Source organism: Gadus morhua, chromosome 20 (genome assembly GCF_902167405.1).
Source record: "Gadus morhua chromosome 20, gadMor3.0, whole genome shotgun sequence".
Lineage (NCBI taxonomy): Eukaryota > Metazoa > Chordata > Actinopteri > Gadiformes > Gadidae > Gadus > Gadus morhua.
In genome coordinates, this window is record NC_044067.1 from 23,107,101 (window position 1) to 23,126,341 (window position 19,241).

The following is a 19,241-nucleotide window of genomic DNA, read 5'->3' on the forward strand; positions in this document are numbered from 1 at the left end:
TGTGAATTTGCCATTGGTGAATTCAGTAGCAATTTCTGGGTGTGACTTGCTAAGACTCATCATGTCTCGTATGTGGACCGGCACCCATCGTGCATAGTTGGTGTGGTCCATGCTGAAAAACCATGGTGCAAGCTGTGTGAGGCTGTCAATGTACAGGGGGAAGTTTGCTGTACTCAGTGACTTGACAAACGTTAAGAGGAGGAGTTCCAGTTGAAGAGTGATGTGCAAGAATTGGAACTGTGGCACATCTCGAATTCGTTGACCACACCAGTCATCAAAGGATTCAGGTTGGCTTTCAGACTCCAGAGACTCTGTGTAATGAGCATAAGACTTTGTTAGTAGGATATATAAGCTGCTTGCTGTCACTTGATGCGCATGTCTGGTTTTTGTAACATGAGATGCCTTCAGAAATAAATTTGCAGTTCCAGGAGAAGCAACTCTGGCATGAACCAAGGCTTCCACCCAGCCAGCATCTTCCAGCCAGTCTCCGATCACTTTTAGTCCAGCCATCTCTATATGCAGCCCTCCAAAGATGATGACGAAATAATCTTCCACGTATGTTGATGGCCAAGTCCACTGTATCTGTTTGGAGATGGTGTAGAGAGGTTGATCCACAGTGATCACTGGTGTCTGTCCTGGGTTGACTTCCATCACAGCTTGTTTAATCACATCCATGGAGTGCCGTATCGTACCAATGGACTTGGAGTCGTCCGGAAAGAGGGGAAGTAGTGCTGTGATCGCCGGCAGAGTATCTTGTCCTGACTCCTTACTGGCATGGTAGGCTGCCCATGATAAGTTACTGTCACTTTGTGGAATTTCTAGATACCTCTGTTTCACAGTATCCAGCCACCTATAAGTTAAGCAAGTACATTAAAATTGTCAGAAAACAATCAAACATTTACTCATGGTACAACAATAATGTTATTGCATCAGGTTCTTAGACATGGTATCATCTTAAAGTATTAAAGGTACGGACCCATACTCTTGGTGCAATGCCTGGATGATCTCCTGCCCATCACTCTTCAATGGACCATCAGCCTTTGGGAGTGGAGGATCCTTCCGAGGTAACACCAGCGGACGAACACAGGTGTAGGACTCTGGGAGCTCTGACAGTGTAGTGGTAGTTGATGGCTGTTCAAGGACGCTGTGTTCCCTGCGGTCTGTCCCATTATTATGCTGACTGTGGTGCTGGAATAGTGATATCCCAGTACCGTGAAAGGAATCTGTCGACGTTGTGGAGCTCGGATTGTGGTCGATATTATCAACCGCTGCCGTTGTGAATAAGCCATTCCGTAGATTGGGTGGACACACTACCTGATCTCGGTGATACTGCTCACACACTCTGTTTCCCATGGATGTGGAGATTGTCATCACCCGGTCATCGGAGATGGACAGTCCGAGGTCAAACAGCATCTCAATGAGGTCACGTTTCCGAGTCCTTGCATGGACTGTGAGTCCCACGTAGATGGGCAATGGGGTTTCTCTGTCTTTGTGGTGACGCACAGTAGTACTACCCGCTCTGCGACGGATGGAGCTATTGTACTGCAACAACTGGGCTGTGCTGAGAGTTGCTTGGGGTACACCTTCACCTGATTGAGACTTGATGTTGGGGCCATCGAGGATCATGGCCACCAAAGACAACAGTGACTGAGGTACTGATTTTACATGGCAGTCCTCATTAAATGAACCTGTGAATGTAGCTTCAGTTTGGAACATATCTCTCCGTACTATCTTCGCTGCCCTTGCAAGACATATGGCTTCGTCATCGTAGTCTTCTTTGCAGACTTTACGGAGGGCAGGTCCTACATCTTTATCAAATGCAAGTAGTACATCACGCCCTTCCTTATGAGCCGTAAGGTCTGGGAATTGGGCCAGGATGCGATTTTTTAACTCTGTGCTATGTGGTCGGACATGCTGTCCCACTCCAAGTTGGTCTAGACGATTAGAATAAAGTTTGACGAGATCTGCAAGTTTAAAGACAGGGGCATGCTCTTCATCCATTCTTGTTTCATCTATAAATGACAGCAACTCGGCTAGTGCAATCCCATGGTTGACTTTATCAGTTGTGTCTATCTTCTGTTTATCTTGTTACGATGTAGCTTTGTTGTAAAGTGAAACAAGACACCTTGGATGATATTTAGCATCTTGTGCGACCATGTCCCCAGCACTCAATTTTGCAAGTAGCCTCTCATCCTGCAGCTCTGATGCACATCTTCGTACGCGGGAGTCTAGACGAAAAGTTGATGCCTCACGGATTGGTTCGGAAGTCGACGCATCTTCGCATAAAAAACAGACATCCGATGCTGGCACTTCATGATGAGCGACTTGACGAGTGTATTTCTTGGATGTAGTAGCATCACGTGAACGTGTTCTACGCCCGGTTTGAAGCAAAAAATGATGTGGTGGCGGAGAAGAACATTCCCTCTCCCGACGAACAAGTGCTACGTCTGACCACGGCTGAGGTGAAAAAGTCACTGCGCAGAGTGAATCCGCGTAAGGCTGCTGGCCCAGACAACATTCCCGGGAGTGTGCTCAAAGGATGTGCAGACCAGCTGGCAGATGTTCTCACGGACATCTTCAACATCTCCCTGAGCAGTGCCAACGTCCCATCGTGCTTCAAAACTACCACCATTGTCCCTGTGCCGAAGAAGTCACCTGTGTCCTGCCTCAACGACTACCGCCCAATAGCACTCACTTCTACCATCATGAAGTGCTTTGAGAGGCTGATCCTGAGGCACATAAAGAGCCTCCTGCCTCCCACTCTAGACCCCCTGCAGTTTGCGTATCGAGCAAACCGCTCTACCGATGACGCCATCTCATCCACCCTCCACCTAGCACTCACCCACCTGGAAAAAAAGGACACATATGTTAGAATGCTGTTCATAGACTTCAGTTCAGCATTCAACACAATCGTCCCCCAGCACCTGATCACGAAGCTGGGCTTGCTGGGCCTGAACATCTCCCTCTGCAACTGGATCTTGGACTTTCTGACGGGGAGACCCCAGACAGTCCGGATCGGGAAAAACACCTCCAACACCACCACTCTGAGCACAGGGGCCCATCAAGGCTGTGTGCTCAGTCCACTGCTGTTCACACTACTGACGCACGACTGCACGGCGCTACACGGCTCGAATCACATCATCAAGTTCGCCGACGATACGACCGTGGTGGGTCTGATAGAAAAGAACGACGAGTCAGCTTACAGAGAGGAGGTGAAACAACTGCTAACCTGGTACAAAGTCAACAACCTGTCCCTGAACGTAGACAAAACCAAAGAGATTGTTGTTGACTTCAGGAGAGCACAGAGGGACCACGAGCCGCTGGACGTTGATGGCTCCCCGGTGGAGATCGTGAAGAACACCAAATTCCTTGGTGTCCACCTGGCCGAGAGCTTAACCTGGTCCCTCAACACCGGCTCCACGGTTAAGAAAGCCCAGCAGCGCCTCCACTTCCTGAGAAGGCTGAAGAGAGCCCACCTCCCACCCCCCATTCTCACCACTTTTTACAGAGGGACCATAGAGAGCATCCTGGGTAGCTGCATCACTGCCTGGTTCGGAAACTGCACCAAACTTGACCGCAAGAACCTGCAGCGAGTAGTGAGGACAGCTGAGAAGATCATCGGCGTCTCTCTCCCCACCATCTCAGACATTTACACCACTCGCTGCATCCGCAAGGCAACCAGCATTGTGGATGACCCCTCCCACCCCTCACACAAATTCTTCTCCCCCCTTCCGTCTGGCAGAAGGTACCGGAGCATCCGGTCCGCCACAACCAGACTACAGTACAGCTTCTTCCCCCAGGCCATCCGACTCCTCAACTCTAAGGGACAGATCTGATCATCTCTGTTACCCCTGGTTTATGCACTATTGCACTATTGCTTTATATTCATATTTATTATATTCATATTTATATTCCCGCACTACTCAGACACATAGTCATATTTATATTTATATTCCCGCACTACAAATTCCACACAGTCACTTTACTGGTTTGCAGTTATATGTAGCATGTTGTTGTTGTTGTTGATTTTTTGTAATTATTGTCGCTCTATGTTGCACCTTATGTTCTTGGGAAACGCTATTTCATTTCACTGTATACTGTGTATATGGCTGAAATGACAATAAATTATCTTGAATCTTGAATCAGAGTCGCAATCCTGTGTGCATTTCCATTTTTCTGCTCGTTGTAATTTTGTATTATTGAATTTTGTATGGCAGGATTTGTGCCACCTGGCATTGCTCTCATGAAACGTAGCTTCAATGCCATTTCCGTCATCAAGGCGTCCTAATTCTAGTGGCATCGGTAATTTGTGAAGATCATTGAAACGTCTGATTCTGGAGGCAATGGTAGAATAACCAACTCCAACATCGTGCCGTTTTGATTCTGTTGGGCACTGCAAACGTTCTGGTGTGATTGTTTGGCACAAAACACACTTGTTCCAATCCGTCTGTACCGGCGCCTTTGATGGTCCAGGTTGCAGTGGATCCACTAGCTGATAACTGTTGGACATGTCTCCATTCCCAACACCTACAAGCAACTAACCACCACCTCTACAACTACCTGAAAATACAAATGATAATCTGTGTTATTTTATGTCACAAACATCCTGATGGAACCATGTTGAACCATCAGATGCCCATAGCTAATTCATTATTCTATTTAGGTCGAATTAACCCACAGCAACGCACATTAACTTCAACTATCTGAAATAGGATCAGAATTTATATTTCCCACATAATTGACCTATAGTCTAATTTCGGCCGCCGTAGTTTCAATATCCGCCCAGAATTATTTTACCTAGGGAAATGTACTTCACTAGCTGCTATAATAATAATAATAATAATAATAATAATAATAATAATAATAATAATAATAATAATAATTAATAATAGGCCTACACAGGTGGGAATCCTCGCAGCTGGTTTGGCGCTTGAACGTTTTTTTCCCCCGTTGCCATGGCAAAGCGTCCCCCACGCCCATCCCACACACAGCTGCGCGAGCTTGACAGTGCGCGTATGTCAAAACACCAAGGAAAGCTGAGGAACAGACACTTCTACCTGAAGCCTTATTTGGAAAATATTTGTTGTTAAGTAACTGATCAGGGCTTACATTTCAGCGCGGGATGGCGGATATTATATATACCGGTATATATAATATATTTTTTTCATATCCCGCAACTCAGGCCAGCATATCAATCCCGCACAAATTTCACCTTGTTGTCTGATAAATGTATAAGAACGTGACGGCGTGTATGAATTCGGGTCTATTGACTTCACTTGACAAACCATCTTCCGATTTCGGTGGTGCATCTGTCCTTTGCAGTGGCGATTTTGGTTTGGAAACTCTGGTGGGGCCCATGCAGGAAAATATTATAACGCAATCCAGAAATACCACATATTACTACCATCACAAAAAAAACAGTAGCAAGTGACAGAGGGGACCAAAATTGCAGCTGAATAATGCCATCACTCAAACGCGAATCTGACGACATATATTAGGCTATCATAGCAATAGCACCACCAAATGGCAGCGTTCAAGATCTCACAATATCAAAACTCAACAACAACGACGTGGCAACAATAAAAACACAACGGCGCACACCCTTTACACAGCAATCAATATACAAAGCCACCACTCACAATATACCAAAAAAAGAAGAAGTATGGTTTAAGTTGCATTAAGTTTGCAGGCCACCATACTGTACAATTAACAATGAATCTAGCGTGATAGAGTGGTTGCCTATTCAGACCTCGATAATCCTGGGTGAAAATTTAAGTAAGTTTGGGCTAAGATGGTAATTACCTGTGCTTTAAGGACAGTGCTGTCTGGTCTCCTTTGTGTGGCTGAGGTGAAACACAAGCATTTTTTTCCGCTTGAACCCCTCCTGGTTGAACGATCTATTCTTGTCCTTTCCCTCTTGAATAATGATTAAATCCGTCGGGCGATGTGGTCCCAAACGTTTTATCTCCAACTTCTGTTCAAGTGCTAAATCTCACATGAGACAGATACTCAACACGATTCATCATTTAATGAATGAAACGTCCATTTGTTGTTATTTACTGTAACAGTAACTGTAACAGTAACTACGTTAGCCAGCTAGCAAGATCTGATCGGCTCCCGCCGTAAACCCCGCCCTTTCTACAAATCAGCCAATGAGAAGAGCTTGGGGGCACTAAACTTCTGGCCCCACCGCCGAAACAGAAGCGGGCGCTGCGCACGCGCTTGCTCGCGCAACATCACCAGTTTTCTACACTGCAGCAGACGGGGCCATCTCGGCTGTGCCCCACCGAGCGGAACAGACGTCACGAGACGGAGCAAAGAACTATTTCACACACAACTACTACACTACAACAATTGCGTTCATCAAATTAAAACTGCGGACATGTAATTAATTATTAACAATTAATGTATTATTAAATTATGCTCAATGACATTTTTGAAAAAAGAAAAGAAAAGTATAATCGTGCCCTGCACGGCAGCGTTCTCTGGTGGGGCCGTGCCCCACTGGCCCCTAATGCAAAGACGCCACTGGTCCTTTGTACAATCTTTGATCTAGTGGCGACAAACACAAAGGCGCGCTAGTGCGCGCGCCTTTGCGCATGCGTAGGCACACAGAACCCCTTCACGCTTGTTCCTTCTCGCTCTCTCCCTCTCAAAAGTTGTACACGACCCATGTGCTGTTCTTGGCAATTATTTCCATGAGCGTTCAGTAGGCTAACGCAAAAATGTAAAAGGATTAAAAGTTAATGAATTCATTGAAAACAAAGTGTTTGACTTCTTCTATTCTTAATTTTTCAACTGAGTAAAGATAAAGCAGAAGACCGAGTGCAGTACACGACTGTTAAAATAATAGCACATGAGGACATTTGTATAAGGAATTTAATGATGAGATTCCCTTAAATGAGTGTTGGGGGCCAAATGTAAGACTCACAAGCTCCCAAGTAGTATCCCCCCTAAACTTTAAAAATTCCCCCTATGTGGAGCTCTTAAGACGGGAATCCCCCCATTTTGAAAAATTAAACTTAAGCCCTGAAGTTGTGATCATTTGGTGATTGAAATGATGGCACTATATGTGTATCTAGAGTAATTTCATAAGAACATAATGAAGCATTTGTGTCGTCTGGTAAAACATATTTGCGGTCAAAACTGCCATTTTATAAAATGGCCGCCATGGCTACCATAGGACGTTTTCGCGGTGGCTCCATATCTGGAATTATTCATTAGACTATTATATATGACTGTGCCAAATTTCATGCTTGTACGTATAAACCCACAATTCTTATGTATGGATGCACCTATCTGCCTGACCCTCCACCTTGATAACGACGAGCTCGCTGTACATTATCATATCTTATTTAAGAAATCAGTAATTTGACACCAAATATAAACATATAGATTCACTGCATTGGTTCTGCTAACAGAAAAACTGCTGTTGGACTCTGGGTTGGAAACGACGCGCAGAGCAGCGGCCTTCTACTCATCAGTCTGCTACTCATAGCTTCAGTCTGCTATGTAGGACTAACAGACAGCTTTGTCACTATCTGACCAGTCAGAATAACGCCTTTCCAAAGGTGTCGAATAAGTTATGTTCTTCTGTTCAGTGTCATTTTCTAACTGATGGGGTGCAGGGGAAAACAATTAAAAAAAATGTGTGAAATAAATGATTCATTTAGACGATTTCCTCCAAAGCCACTCACACTGAGTTCCAGACGTCATCAAGAGCATCTTGTTCAGGGGACCTTCAGGTCAGACGGTGGACGTTGGTCTCTGAGCAGAACCTCTCTCACACCCTGACCCGCCTCGTCCTACCCCCCCCCCGCTCCTTCCAGGGGCGTGGATAATGACGGGGGGCAGCCACGCGGGGGTGATGAAGTACGTGGGCCAGGCGGTCAGGGACCAGGCCCTGAGCAGCAGGTCCACCCACGGCCAGATGGTGGCCATCGGGATGGCCTCCTGGGGGGCCATTCACAACCGGCAGGCACTGGTGCAGAAGGTAGGAGGAACCAGGGACACAGGAGGGAAATATCAGGGCTTTCTGTCTGTTTGGAACAAACAAATCTAAATCTGTGTGTCGTTATCTGTAGGGTCTCTGACTAGGGAAATACAAGAGTATTCAAATATATACATGTAGTTTTAGCAGTGCACTTTTATCCAATCCAATCATGATGTCAAATATACCTCCAATGTAAAGGACCAGTTATGTTCCTTTATATTGGACTTCCTACTTTTTTCCTTGTATATCTACCTTTGCTTCTTGTATATCTTCTACCAAACGTCCTCTCCACCTCCTCCCCTTCCTCCTTCCCCTCCTCCTCCTCGTCCTCCTCCTTCTCCTCCTCCCACCCCCAGGGGCTCCACCTGGCCAGGTACTCCATGGACGTGCAGGGCCAGGGCCGGCTGACCTGCCTGGACGACAACCACAGCCACTTCCTTCTGGTGGACGATGGGACCCACGGGCGCTACGGCGTGGAGATCGAGCTGAGGAGCCGCCTGGAGAAGTTAATCTCCCAGAAGCCCCTGGGGAACTCAGGTGAGATGTCAGGTGACCTCAATGTGTCTCCACATAACATCAGGAGACACAGCTCTCTCACTTACGTCATCTAGTCTTGTCTGGTATCGTCTCTCTTTCTGTGTTTGTGTATGTATTTGTGTGTATGTGTATATATGTATGTATATCTGTCAATGCGTGTGTGTGTGTGTGTGTGTGTGTGTGTGTGTGTGTGTGTGTGTGTGTGTGTGTGTATATATATCTGTGTGTCTATATCTGCGTGTATATCTGTGTGTCTGTGTGTGTGTGTCCTTCAGAGAGCGGTCTGAAGATCCCGGTGGTGTGTGTGGTTCTGGACGGCGGGCCGGGCACTCTAAACGTAAGTCATACTGTCTGCCTTTCTGTCTCTCTATCGCCATTTCTATCTGCGCCATCTCTCTCATTCTGTATAACCTTCTCTCTCTCTTTGTATTCACCTCCCTCTCTCTCTCTCTCTCCTCCAGACCATCTTCAATGCCATGCTGAACGGGACCCCCTGTGTGATCCTGGAGGGCTCCGGGAGGATTGCGGACGTGATCGCCCAGGTGGCGGGGTGGCCCCTGGCTCGCGTTACCATCGCCCTCATCCACCAGCTCATGAGCAAGTTCTTCGGCAGCGAGTACAACACCTTCTCTGCCCTGAAGATCATAGAATGGACCAAGAAGGTACAGACCGAGTTAAGTCCGGCCACACTGTTCGCAGAGAAGATGACTGAAGGGCTGCATACTTTGAACGTGGCAAAATAATGATTACAAAGGGCTGAACGGTAGCATCCTGTAAACAGTAGCCTACTCGGTAAAATCCTAATTCATAAAATAACAGCAGATACAACAGAAACACTTCTACGTTTGAGTTGAAGTCCTCATGCAATCTCGCAGGCACAACAATTTCATCTTAACACTTTAGTAAGTGTACAAATAACTAAAGTTCACACTTAAAAAAATAGTACTTTGTAGTGCATTGTGCCGTGTTCTTGAAGAAAGTAGTCCATCCGGATCGCTTTTAACTCACTTTATTTAAGTATTTCGGTATGGTAACTATGAAACAAAAGGAGGGGAATTGTATTTGACACGCGTGTGGAGCGACCCACGGCTGACCTGTCTTCTAGCCACGGGGCTACCAACGGGGCTGCCATGGGTTTCTGACCTCCTTCTGACTCCCGCTCCGCGTTTGTATCAAGTAGGCGCGGCCTATGTGACGTATTGGCTCCGGCTTCCGCGTCTGTCTTAAAGACGCTGCCTTCTGTGGCTGGAGTAGTTAGCACAGCTTGTATGTTGGTCCTGCTCCCCTTATGGCTATGCATAGTAATTGCAGCTTATGGGCCCTATTTGAACGGTCTGAAACGCAAGTGAGAAGCGCCAAGCGCGAGTTGCTTTGTGGGCGGTTCTACGGAGATGTCGCTATTTTACCGGCTGAAAAAATGACTCTTGCGCCTGGCGCAAATCTAAAAAGGGTTGGTCTGAAGTAGCCTAATTAACCGTAGGTGTGGTTTGAACATAACGTGCAATAAATCAATGAGAGTGCGGGCTCCCATCCCCTTTAAGAGCCACGAGTGCCTTTGAATCTGACAAGTTGATATTTTGACAGCGCGTCTGCAGTCTCCGATGAGACGTTTCTTATCAGTATTGTATGCATTATCGTTATCGACTTGTGTTCCTAATATGCATAAATGTGTGCCCCGTTAATATACATTTTTCATGGACTGTATTATGCGTTACGTGTTTCAATCTTTCTAACACTCACTCGCGGTAAAACAATGTTTTCTCACTATCAAATACTCATCAATCCTAAAAGTTATGGGCATGTACATGATGTCTGTGTCAAGAAAATATCTGTTTGCTGTACGGTGTTTGCAGATGCATTGATTTAAAAGTACAACTTATTACCGCTGTATCAGCTGTTCTTTCCCAAATAATTTACAAAGAATGTGTGGCTAGGTAGATGAGAGAAGCAGTGTATGCGTGACTTGCACAAGCAACATTATGCATGCGCCCTTAAAATAGCATCTGAACAACGCGCCACTGACTTTAAACCAGGTATTTCCTGGTTTGTGGCGCAAGTGGTTTCTGAAACTGCAAAATAGCACCAGGGAACGTTTGCGCCAGAACACACCTCCTCCTTTCGCCGAACCGCCCCTTGGGCCGCAAGATCATTCCCTAATTTACCGACGCGTGGCGTAGGAGGGAAAAGAACGCTCTGTGCCAGTTGCAAACTAGCAACGACACATGCGCCAGTGATTAAGTCAATCGCGCCGGATGCAAGATAGGGCCCTATGTGTTCGATCCTGCTTCCTTGTGGCGGTAATGCAGCTTATTTGTTCGATCCTGCTTCCTTGTGGCTATGTGGGGGTAGCTTATGTGCTTATATATACTAGACAATTGTGCAGCATCTTATCCTAGCTATCTTTGTATTAGGCGGAGAATAGGTTAACCAACTGATTGTTAGTGCTTGCCACTTGTTTTATGAACATCCTCACTGTACCGACAGCGTTATATTGTTGTTTGTCTTTCTTTGACAATGTACTTATTGTAAGCTGCTTTGGATAAAGCGTCTGCTAAAGGCCCTCAATGTAATAAAGTATTAAGCCTCTGATGTTTCTCTCTGCTAGATTCAGGACATCATCAGGATGTCTCACTTGCTGACCGTGTTCAGAATAAGCGAGGAGCAGCACGGAGAACTGGACGTGGCCATCCTCCTGGCCCTCCTCAAAGGTACCAAGGACCTCTGAGTCAGCTGAACTCTGTAACAGATGTAGTGGAAGAAGAGGTTGGGTTTCCTTAATGGAAATGTAGTGGATCGTGTTTAGTCATTTTGTTCCATTCATTTGTCAGGCCTTTCAACATTTTCCTTTTGGTTGTCATTTGTCAATGACAAGTTTATGGATCAAACTCTTAATAGGAGTAACTGCAAAAAATAAACTCTGTTCTATCCGTTTAGTTTCATATTTCCCTTTCCAGAAATGATGGGCTCTAAGATCAAATTTCCTGCTAATCTTACCTTTCATTTTCATAGTCGATATAAAGTGCACATTCCATCTTTGTGGTGCTCATTGATCCGTCCCACAGCGTCAGACGGACGTAGCCAAACCTCTTAAGTGTCTTTTTTAGTTTAAAGTTCAAACCTTGATTATGTAACTGCCTACTGCAGCTATTTACTCTAGTCGCCCCGTCAGGTAATCCTGCTCTATAACTATATATGATAGATATATAACTGTAGCTACACCTAAAGCTACTACAGGATTCTAATTGGGAACTGTATGAAGTGCAGGTTAAGCTAACTGAAAAGGATGGTAATTTGACAGCATATCCTAGTTTCCCACTAAAATTGCTTCCTAGTCAAAGGCTGGGTATAAAAACATTAGCATAGCATAGGGTGGTAACTAGCGTCCCCTGGTAGTCTCCAGGAACCAGGAGACGGGGGCCAGGGACAGCTGGCAGAGGCAGCTGGAGCTGGCTGTGGCTTGGAACAGGGTGGACATAGCGGAGACGGAGATCTTCACGGAGGAGAGCCAGTGGAAGGTGAGCCACTTCCTTCCAGCCAAATGTGTTTCTTACCTGCTGTTTGCTATTTCAAAGAGCTTTTACTGGCCTAGGTCTCCCGTTTCCCTCTCCTCCCTCTCCTCCCTATGGCGACACATTAGTGCCATAATTCACTAATGTGATAAAAGATGCATTCGGGCGTATTATATTATTCCACACGCGTAGATATTAACTGCGAGCGCGCAAATGATCTCTGCGCGCGCAAAACAGCCCCTCGCGCGCGCAAATTACCTCAGCGCGCGCAAAACAGCCTCTCGCGCGCGCAAATTACCTCAGCGCGCGCAAAACCTCTCGCGAAAGATGTTTTTACGCTCTCGCTCGAATTTAATTTTGGCACTATGGGGGAGGGAACCAAGGCAGGGCGGGCTTTCCTATGATTGGCCGTTTCTGAAGCGCGATATTTGATTGACAGCCCTCCTCACATTCAATTCTGAATTGTACAGTAAATGGCTGAAACGATAGCTACTTATTGTAACTCTAGATTCTATGAGTATAGGCGCAGCCTTTAAAGGCTATCGCTATTGGGTTATCCCTAGGCGTCAGCCGTAGCACTGAAAAATGTGTAATCCCCGACCACCAACAGCGTGGGCCTCAATTACGTCCGCGTGCGGCGTGCCTCAACGACGTCCGCATTTCGCAGATATAGTCGGGCGCCGGCGGACGTTCTGCTCCCAATAAACAGCTTTTCTTCAGCTATTTAAAGGACAATGAGGCCGACACTTAAAAGGCTGCGCCTATACTCATAGAATCTGGAGTTACAATACGTAACTATCGTTTCAGCCATTTACTGTACAATTCAGAATTGAATGAGAGGAGGGCCGAGGAGGGCTGTCAATCAAATATCGCGCTTCAGAAACGGCCAATCATAGGAAAGCCCGCCCTGCCTTGGTTCCCTCCCCCATAGTGCCAAAAATAAATTCGAGCGAGAGCGTAAAAACATCTTTCGCGAGAGGTTTTGCGCGCGCTGAGGTAATTTGCGCCCGCGAGAGGGTGTTTTGCGCGTGCTGAGGTAATTTGCGCGCGCGAGAGGCTGTTTTGCTCGCGCAGAGATCATTTGCGCGCTCGCAGTTAATATCTACGCGTGTGGAATAATATAATACGCCCGAATGCATCTTTTATCACATAAGTGAATTATGGCACTAATGTGTCGCCATACCTCCCTCTCCTCCCCACCTGGAGCAGGCCATGTCCTCCTCCAACGTGTGCCTCTCCTCCCCACTCCAGGGACCTGGAGCAGGCCATATCCTCCTCTAACGTGTCCCTCTCCTCCCTGGTCCAGGGACCTGGAGCAGGGCATGTTTTCCTCTAACGTGTCCCTCTCCTCCCTCCCCTCCCTCTCCTCCCAAGTCCAGGGACCTGGAGCAGGCCACGTCCTCCTCTTACGTGTCCCTCTCATCCCTCTCCTCCCCAGTCCAGGGACCTGGAGCAGGCCATGTTCTCCTCCCTGACGGGCCTGAAGCCAGAGTTTGTGCGCCTGCTGCTGGAGAACGGGGTGAGCCTGGGCCGCGTGTTGGCGCAGGACGACGCCCTGTGCGACCTCTACAACCACCTGCCCGGCTGCTTCTTCCTCAGCCAGACGGTGCGCCGCGTGCACAGAGGGGCCCGCAGCGGGCCCCAGGGCCTCTTTGTGCGGGGTCGGGCTGCGCCGGACCACGGTGCCCGGATCTCCATGAGCCACGTGTCGGAGGAGGTGCGCCATCTGCTGGGCAGCTTCACCGAGCACATCTACCCCTCCAAGGGCGTCAGCAACGAGGGCCGCGACGAATACTCCATCACCGTGAGTCTGCTGTGATCACTCATGTGTTCGTCTATCTGAGGCTCTCTATCGCCACCATAGGATGCTATGGTGTTGGACTCCCGATGACCCAAAGGTTCTGAGTTGAAAGCCCAATGACTGCAGTCTACCTGTAGGCCTCCCTGAGGAGGATGCCCTAACACCCATCTACCTGCTCCTGAATGACATGCCCTCTAAAATGTTACGTGCTGCTTAATGGATGGGTTGGTAAATAGTAAATGACCGTTCATGAAACATGTACGAAACATGTATACAATCATTGCAAACACAGACTCAAATTTAATTTCCTTTTGTGATGTTCTGGTCCAGATAGATCCACAGGAGGCGGGCGGGGAGGGTTCCAGCGAGGCCCCCAGGGACCCGGGCACGGACCTGTTCCTCTGGGCCGTGCTCCAGAACAACAGGGAGCTAGCCCAAATTGGCTGGGAACAGGTGATCACAATACCCAGCATGCACCACGGCTGTGTGTGTGAGTGCACGCTAATGAGTCAGAAGGTATATGACTATCTGTGTGTGTGTGTGTGTGTGTGTGTGTGTGTGTGTGTTGTCAGTGTAAAGACTGCATGTGTGCTGCACTGGCAGCCAGTAAGATCCTGAAGAAGATGGCAGAGGAGGTCAAGGATGCAGAGGAGACGGAACAGATGATGGAGCTAGCCAACATCTATGAGAAACACGCTATAGGTACACCACTACCTTATAAGTCCACTACCACACTATAGGTCAACTACCACACTATAGGTCCACTACCACTCTATAGGTCCACGATCAAGCTTTAGGTTCACTAACGTTACATTCACAATACATGCGTCCGTCGACGGATCTCATTGACTTTGCATGGGGCACTGTAGAAATGCATTGTGGGTCTGTCCGTTCTGTCGGCTCTATGGCCTGCGTGAAAAGTTTAGAGATGTTCAACTTTCCGGGCAGCAGATCGCGGTTATGCAAATATAATACTGTGACGCTACTTGGACTCTGTCAAATGACATCTCCTTTGTGATACAACCGGGAAAACACGTGGATGTCAAAAAGCACATGTCAAAAAACCGGCCGGCAACGGGGGATTTAAAAATGGAGGAGAAAGTTATCATTGCTGTGGGCAATCGCCCAATTATGTTTGACCAGTCCCTGTACACGTACAGGGGCAACACTCTCTTTGCGACTACGTGATCCATTTTTCGATAACAACAATTAGTATGCTACACGTGAACCTCCTAAGATGGCGCAACTGGATTGGTTCGCTATCTCGGGATATTGGGGAGCGTGCGTGATGGTCGTCTCGTCATGCTAATAAAAACAAATAAACCCGGCAGTGTTCACGTCGTGTAGTATATACGAAAACAATTATTCACCTCAGGCTCCGTGGAAAGTAATTAATAGTAATAATTCACTTTGCCTTGGCGAATAATTGTTAACAAGCAGGAAGAGGCAGGAAAAAGCCAACTTTAAAGGAGCATTTCACCGGTGGAGGCATGAATATGTATTGAAATTGGGTCCTATATGTAGTCGAATAATAAAATAAAATTCTAATTTTGTGCCGTCTTGACCGAGAAAAGGCAGAAAGTGACTTTTTGGCGCTTGTGGATTGAAGACAACAACTCCCACCATGAACAGCTTCGCTGGCGGCCACTCCCGCTGATCATCTCCGCCTATCGGACACCTCCTTGTTCCATCTACTAATGGAACAAATCAGCGTGGAGCTTGACCCGACGTCACTGGCAGAGAGTAGTGACGCTTGCACAGAAGCATACGGCCGACATCTTTCTTTATTCTGGGTGGAAATAGTAACATAGTTACGCCATTAAATGCGTTTATGGAAACATTTTTAGCGAGAAATGTGCATTTTACTTTCATAATGTTCGCTCGTTGAATGTGAAGGATGTTTGGTTTGATAGTTATGACGAAGAGGGAACGCTCCATTCACTTGCATGGACAGCGTCTCTGGTTGCTAAGCAACCTCAATGTCTTGGCGGACTATCTGCTGATCAACACTACGAATGCTGGAAACACACCAGACACACCATGTGAAGTTATTTAACCCGATTATTGTTATTTATATCCGAGATTATTTAATCTAACCCGATCTAAACTCTATCATGCACCCAAAGACGGCGGCGTTTGGGTTTCCTACCTCGGACTCCTAAATCCAGAGCAGCCACAGGCTCGTTGGCGCGTTGAACCATTTTTGTGACACACAATGATCAAGCGTCAAGTTAGACACGTTACACGCGTTTGGTGTGGCCATAGCATTATGCGGTTTCACCCAAAAAATCGGCTTTGTGTGGACGGGGCCAAGAAGGCAAACATCACGTCACCAAGTCACCAAGACGGGGAGACAGCGCCAGGCGACTTACGCCACTATCTGCCAATGGATCGTGGATGCCTGGGCTGATATAACAGTCTCAACTGTGGTCCAAGCTTTCACGAAGGCAGGAATAATCACTGAACTGCCAGGCAACAGCAGCGACACTGACTCGGATAATGACGAGAGGGATCCGGGCATGTTGGATGCCGTACTCGCCCAACTGTTCAATTCGGACACACAAGAATTCGAGGGATTCGTAGACGGGGAATGAACTGAAAAAGTGAGCTTATTGTTAAGAGATATTGATATTGATCAGATATTGATGAGATATTGTTAATATGCACAGTAACGTTTGAACATCGTTACCATGGGAGTGACCGGAGTTGTCAGAACGCTTAATAAAGTTTGACTTTATCTGACTGTTTTGTTGACATTCCCTTTGGCACAGCTTGGTCTAGTCGATGCATAACGCAACCCCAGTCAAACATTTGACTGCAGTATCTTCTATTTTATGCGCCTTATAATCCGGTGCGCCCTATATATGAAAACAGTTCTAAAATAGGCCATTCATTAAAGGTGCGCTTTATAATCCGGTGTGCCTTATAATGCGGAAAATACGGTAGTCCTCGTTTGTATTTCTTTCGAAATGGTTGACTTTTGCATGGAGCAATCTTCTATGTCAGATCCAGTACCCTCCGCCAATGTACTTCAGTTTTATCAACAGCCTCTGTTATCTTAGCTTCAGACGCTGTGGATGTTAGTTTCTGCTGGTGAAGTCCCACCCACTGGCAATAGGTCTGTAGCGTCAGTGGGTCCCACCCCCTAGAGGGGGGTGGGACTAGTGGTTGTAGTCTTACGAGAATCATCCCCTCTTACACTTCCTATTTTCTTGTACGCAAAAATCGTCATATTGCGTCATTGAAAACAGGAAGTGTTGGAGATCGATACGGATCTCTCCAGTCTCTCCAGAAAACAAGGGAATGATGCTAGACCATTCAAAAATATGCGGGGGGTTCTAAAAATACAAAGCTTATGTGAAATGGGTGAAGTTGCCCTTTAAGCGGGGAGCGATTTGATTGGCTGCAGGCTGTGTCTACAAAGATTACTCCCCCATACGTCAGACATGCCCTTGGTCATCCTTCGATGGACGCATGTAGTGTGAATGTAAGGCAAAGGTCCACTTTAGGCCCACTACCACGCTATAGATCCACTATCACCCTATAGGTCCACTACCACCCTATAGGTCCCCTATAGGTCCACTACCATCCTATACGTCCACTACCACCCTATAGGTCCACTACCACGCTATAGATCCACTATAGGTCCACTACCACCCTATAGGTCCACTACAATTCTATATGTCCTATACCATGCTATAGGACCCTACCAACCTTTAGGTCTACTACCACGCTAAAGGTCCAATACCACCCTATACGACCACTATAGGTCAACTACCACACTATAGGTCCACTCAAGATCTACTACCACAATATTGGCGCATTTCCACCGGCGGGTGCAGGTCGGTTTCTGTGTGCAAAGGTGCAGCACGGTTCGCCTTTCCATCACCAAAAGTGGGCGAGATCCGGACTGAGCCGTATTCAGCTTGCATTACTCCTCCGTTGGGATACTGAGACGTCTGAAAGGGTGCCAAAAAGTTCGAGCTTAAAACGCCGTCCGTCGATTGGTCGAAATAATCGTCAGTCGTGCAACAGGGAGATAATAGCGAAGAAGCGCAGTACCTGCAAGGTATTTCTGGACAACGGCGAGAAAATGTTGCGCAAAAGTTTGACGTCGGTCTTGGACGTCCTACATTGTTGCTCTTTGTTTATTGCGTTGCATTTTTCTTTTTCCTTGGATTCATTAGCATGTCACACTGTGTCGGGCTGCTCTGAGGTCATGATGTTTACGTAGCTGCCGCGGCTATCGCCATCTGATTTAAAACCCGCTCTACCATAAGGGTACTGTGGGCGGTGGAAACGCGAGCCGTAACTGAGCAGAGTCAAACCGCACCCTCACTAGCGGTCCATTATAGATTCACTACCACCCTATAGGTCCACTACTGTTCTGCTATAGGCCTACTACGAGACTATAGGTCAACTACCGCGCTATAGGTCCACTACCACACTATAGATACTCAACAACACTAGTTGGGAAAGGAGCTTCACACTTGGTGGTTGAATTGGGGGGCTTTCATTGTGTGTGTGTGTGTGTGTGTGTGTGTGTGTGTGTGTGTGTGTGTGTGTGTGTGTGTGTGTGTGTGTGTGTGTGTGCGTGTACAGGAGTATTCAGTGAGTGCCACAGTTGTGATGAGGAGCGGGCCCAGAAGCTGCTGATCCGGGTGTCCCCGTCCTGGGGCCGGACTACCTGCATCAGGCTGGCCCTGGAGGCAGATGACAAGGGCTTTGTAGCCCACCACGGAGTCCAGGTATCCTCCCCTTGAACCCGGGCTCCCACCTTCCTGGTGGCGTTGAGGATGCAACCCAGCCAGCTCATGGTCTACCTCGCTGCCTGTTCGGACCTTTGACTCTCATGCTCTCTTGTGGGCAAGTAGAGTTGAAGTGCAAATTTATTAGTGTGCCTTAAAAAACAAACTAGGTTGGTACCAAAGTGCTGTACTGATCATTATGCAATTCACCTTCTCATTTCAATGCAAGAGCCTTAGTCAGGTGAGTCTCTTTTTAAAAACACCAACTGACTCAGCAGCGGAGGGAACTAAAGGGCCTGCTGGTTTGTAAGGGGAGATGAGGTCTGAGATTTAAGCAGGAGTAGGACCATGCAGGGCTTTAAAAGGTACGAAGTAGGGTTTAATTTAACAGACAGGTCATGGTTATTAGAGAAATTACAACAAAATTACGCAATCTAAACATTATTCTACCCCAATTCAACTCGTTCAACACGTGAACTTTCCCAAAAGAGAAGGTGGGACTTGGTTTACACCTCACTCAAAAGCTCTCACAAGGCTTCCCCCCCTCCACCACATCGGCAACTCAGACCACATCAGTGTCAGTTTGCATCCTTAACCGACACGCACCCTCGGAAATGCGCCATTACAGACCAAGGGTGAAAGTCACCAAGCCG

General features: G+C 47.1%; 1 protein-coding gene across 1 annotated transcript in view; it reads left to right on the top strand.

The window, feature by feature from the left end:
* Positions 1-19,241, top strand: part of trpm2 (transient receptor potential cation channel, subfamily M, member 2) — a 93,610-nt gene that overhangs the window by 3,957 nt on the left and 70,412 nt on the right. Inside the window, exons 4-13 of the mRNA XM_030342818.1 lie at positions 7,830-7,986; positions 8,340-8,530; positions 8,806-8,867; positions 8,992-9,192; positions 11,136-11,238; positions 11,924-12,045; positions 13,478-13,843; positions 14,171-14,293; positions 14,413-14,542; positions 18,443-18,588. Of these exons, the coding sequence (XP_030198678.1) occupies positions 7,830-7,986; positions 8,340-8,530; positions 8,806-8,867; positions 8,992-9,192; positions 11,136-11,238; positions 11,924-12,045; positions 13,478-13,843; positions 14,171-14,293; positions 14,413-14,542; positions 18,443-18,588 (1,601 nt within the window). The remainder of the gene's footprint in view (positions 1-7,829; positions 7,987-8,339; positions 8,531-8,805; positions 8,868-8,991; positions 9,193-11,135; positions 11,239-11,923; positions 12,046-13,477; positions 13,844-14,170; positions 14,294-14,412; positions 14,543-18,442; positions 18,589-19,241) is intronic.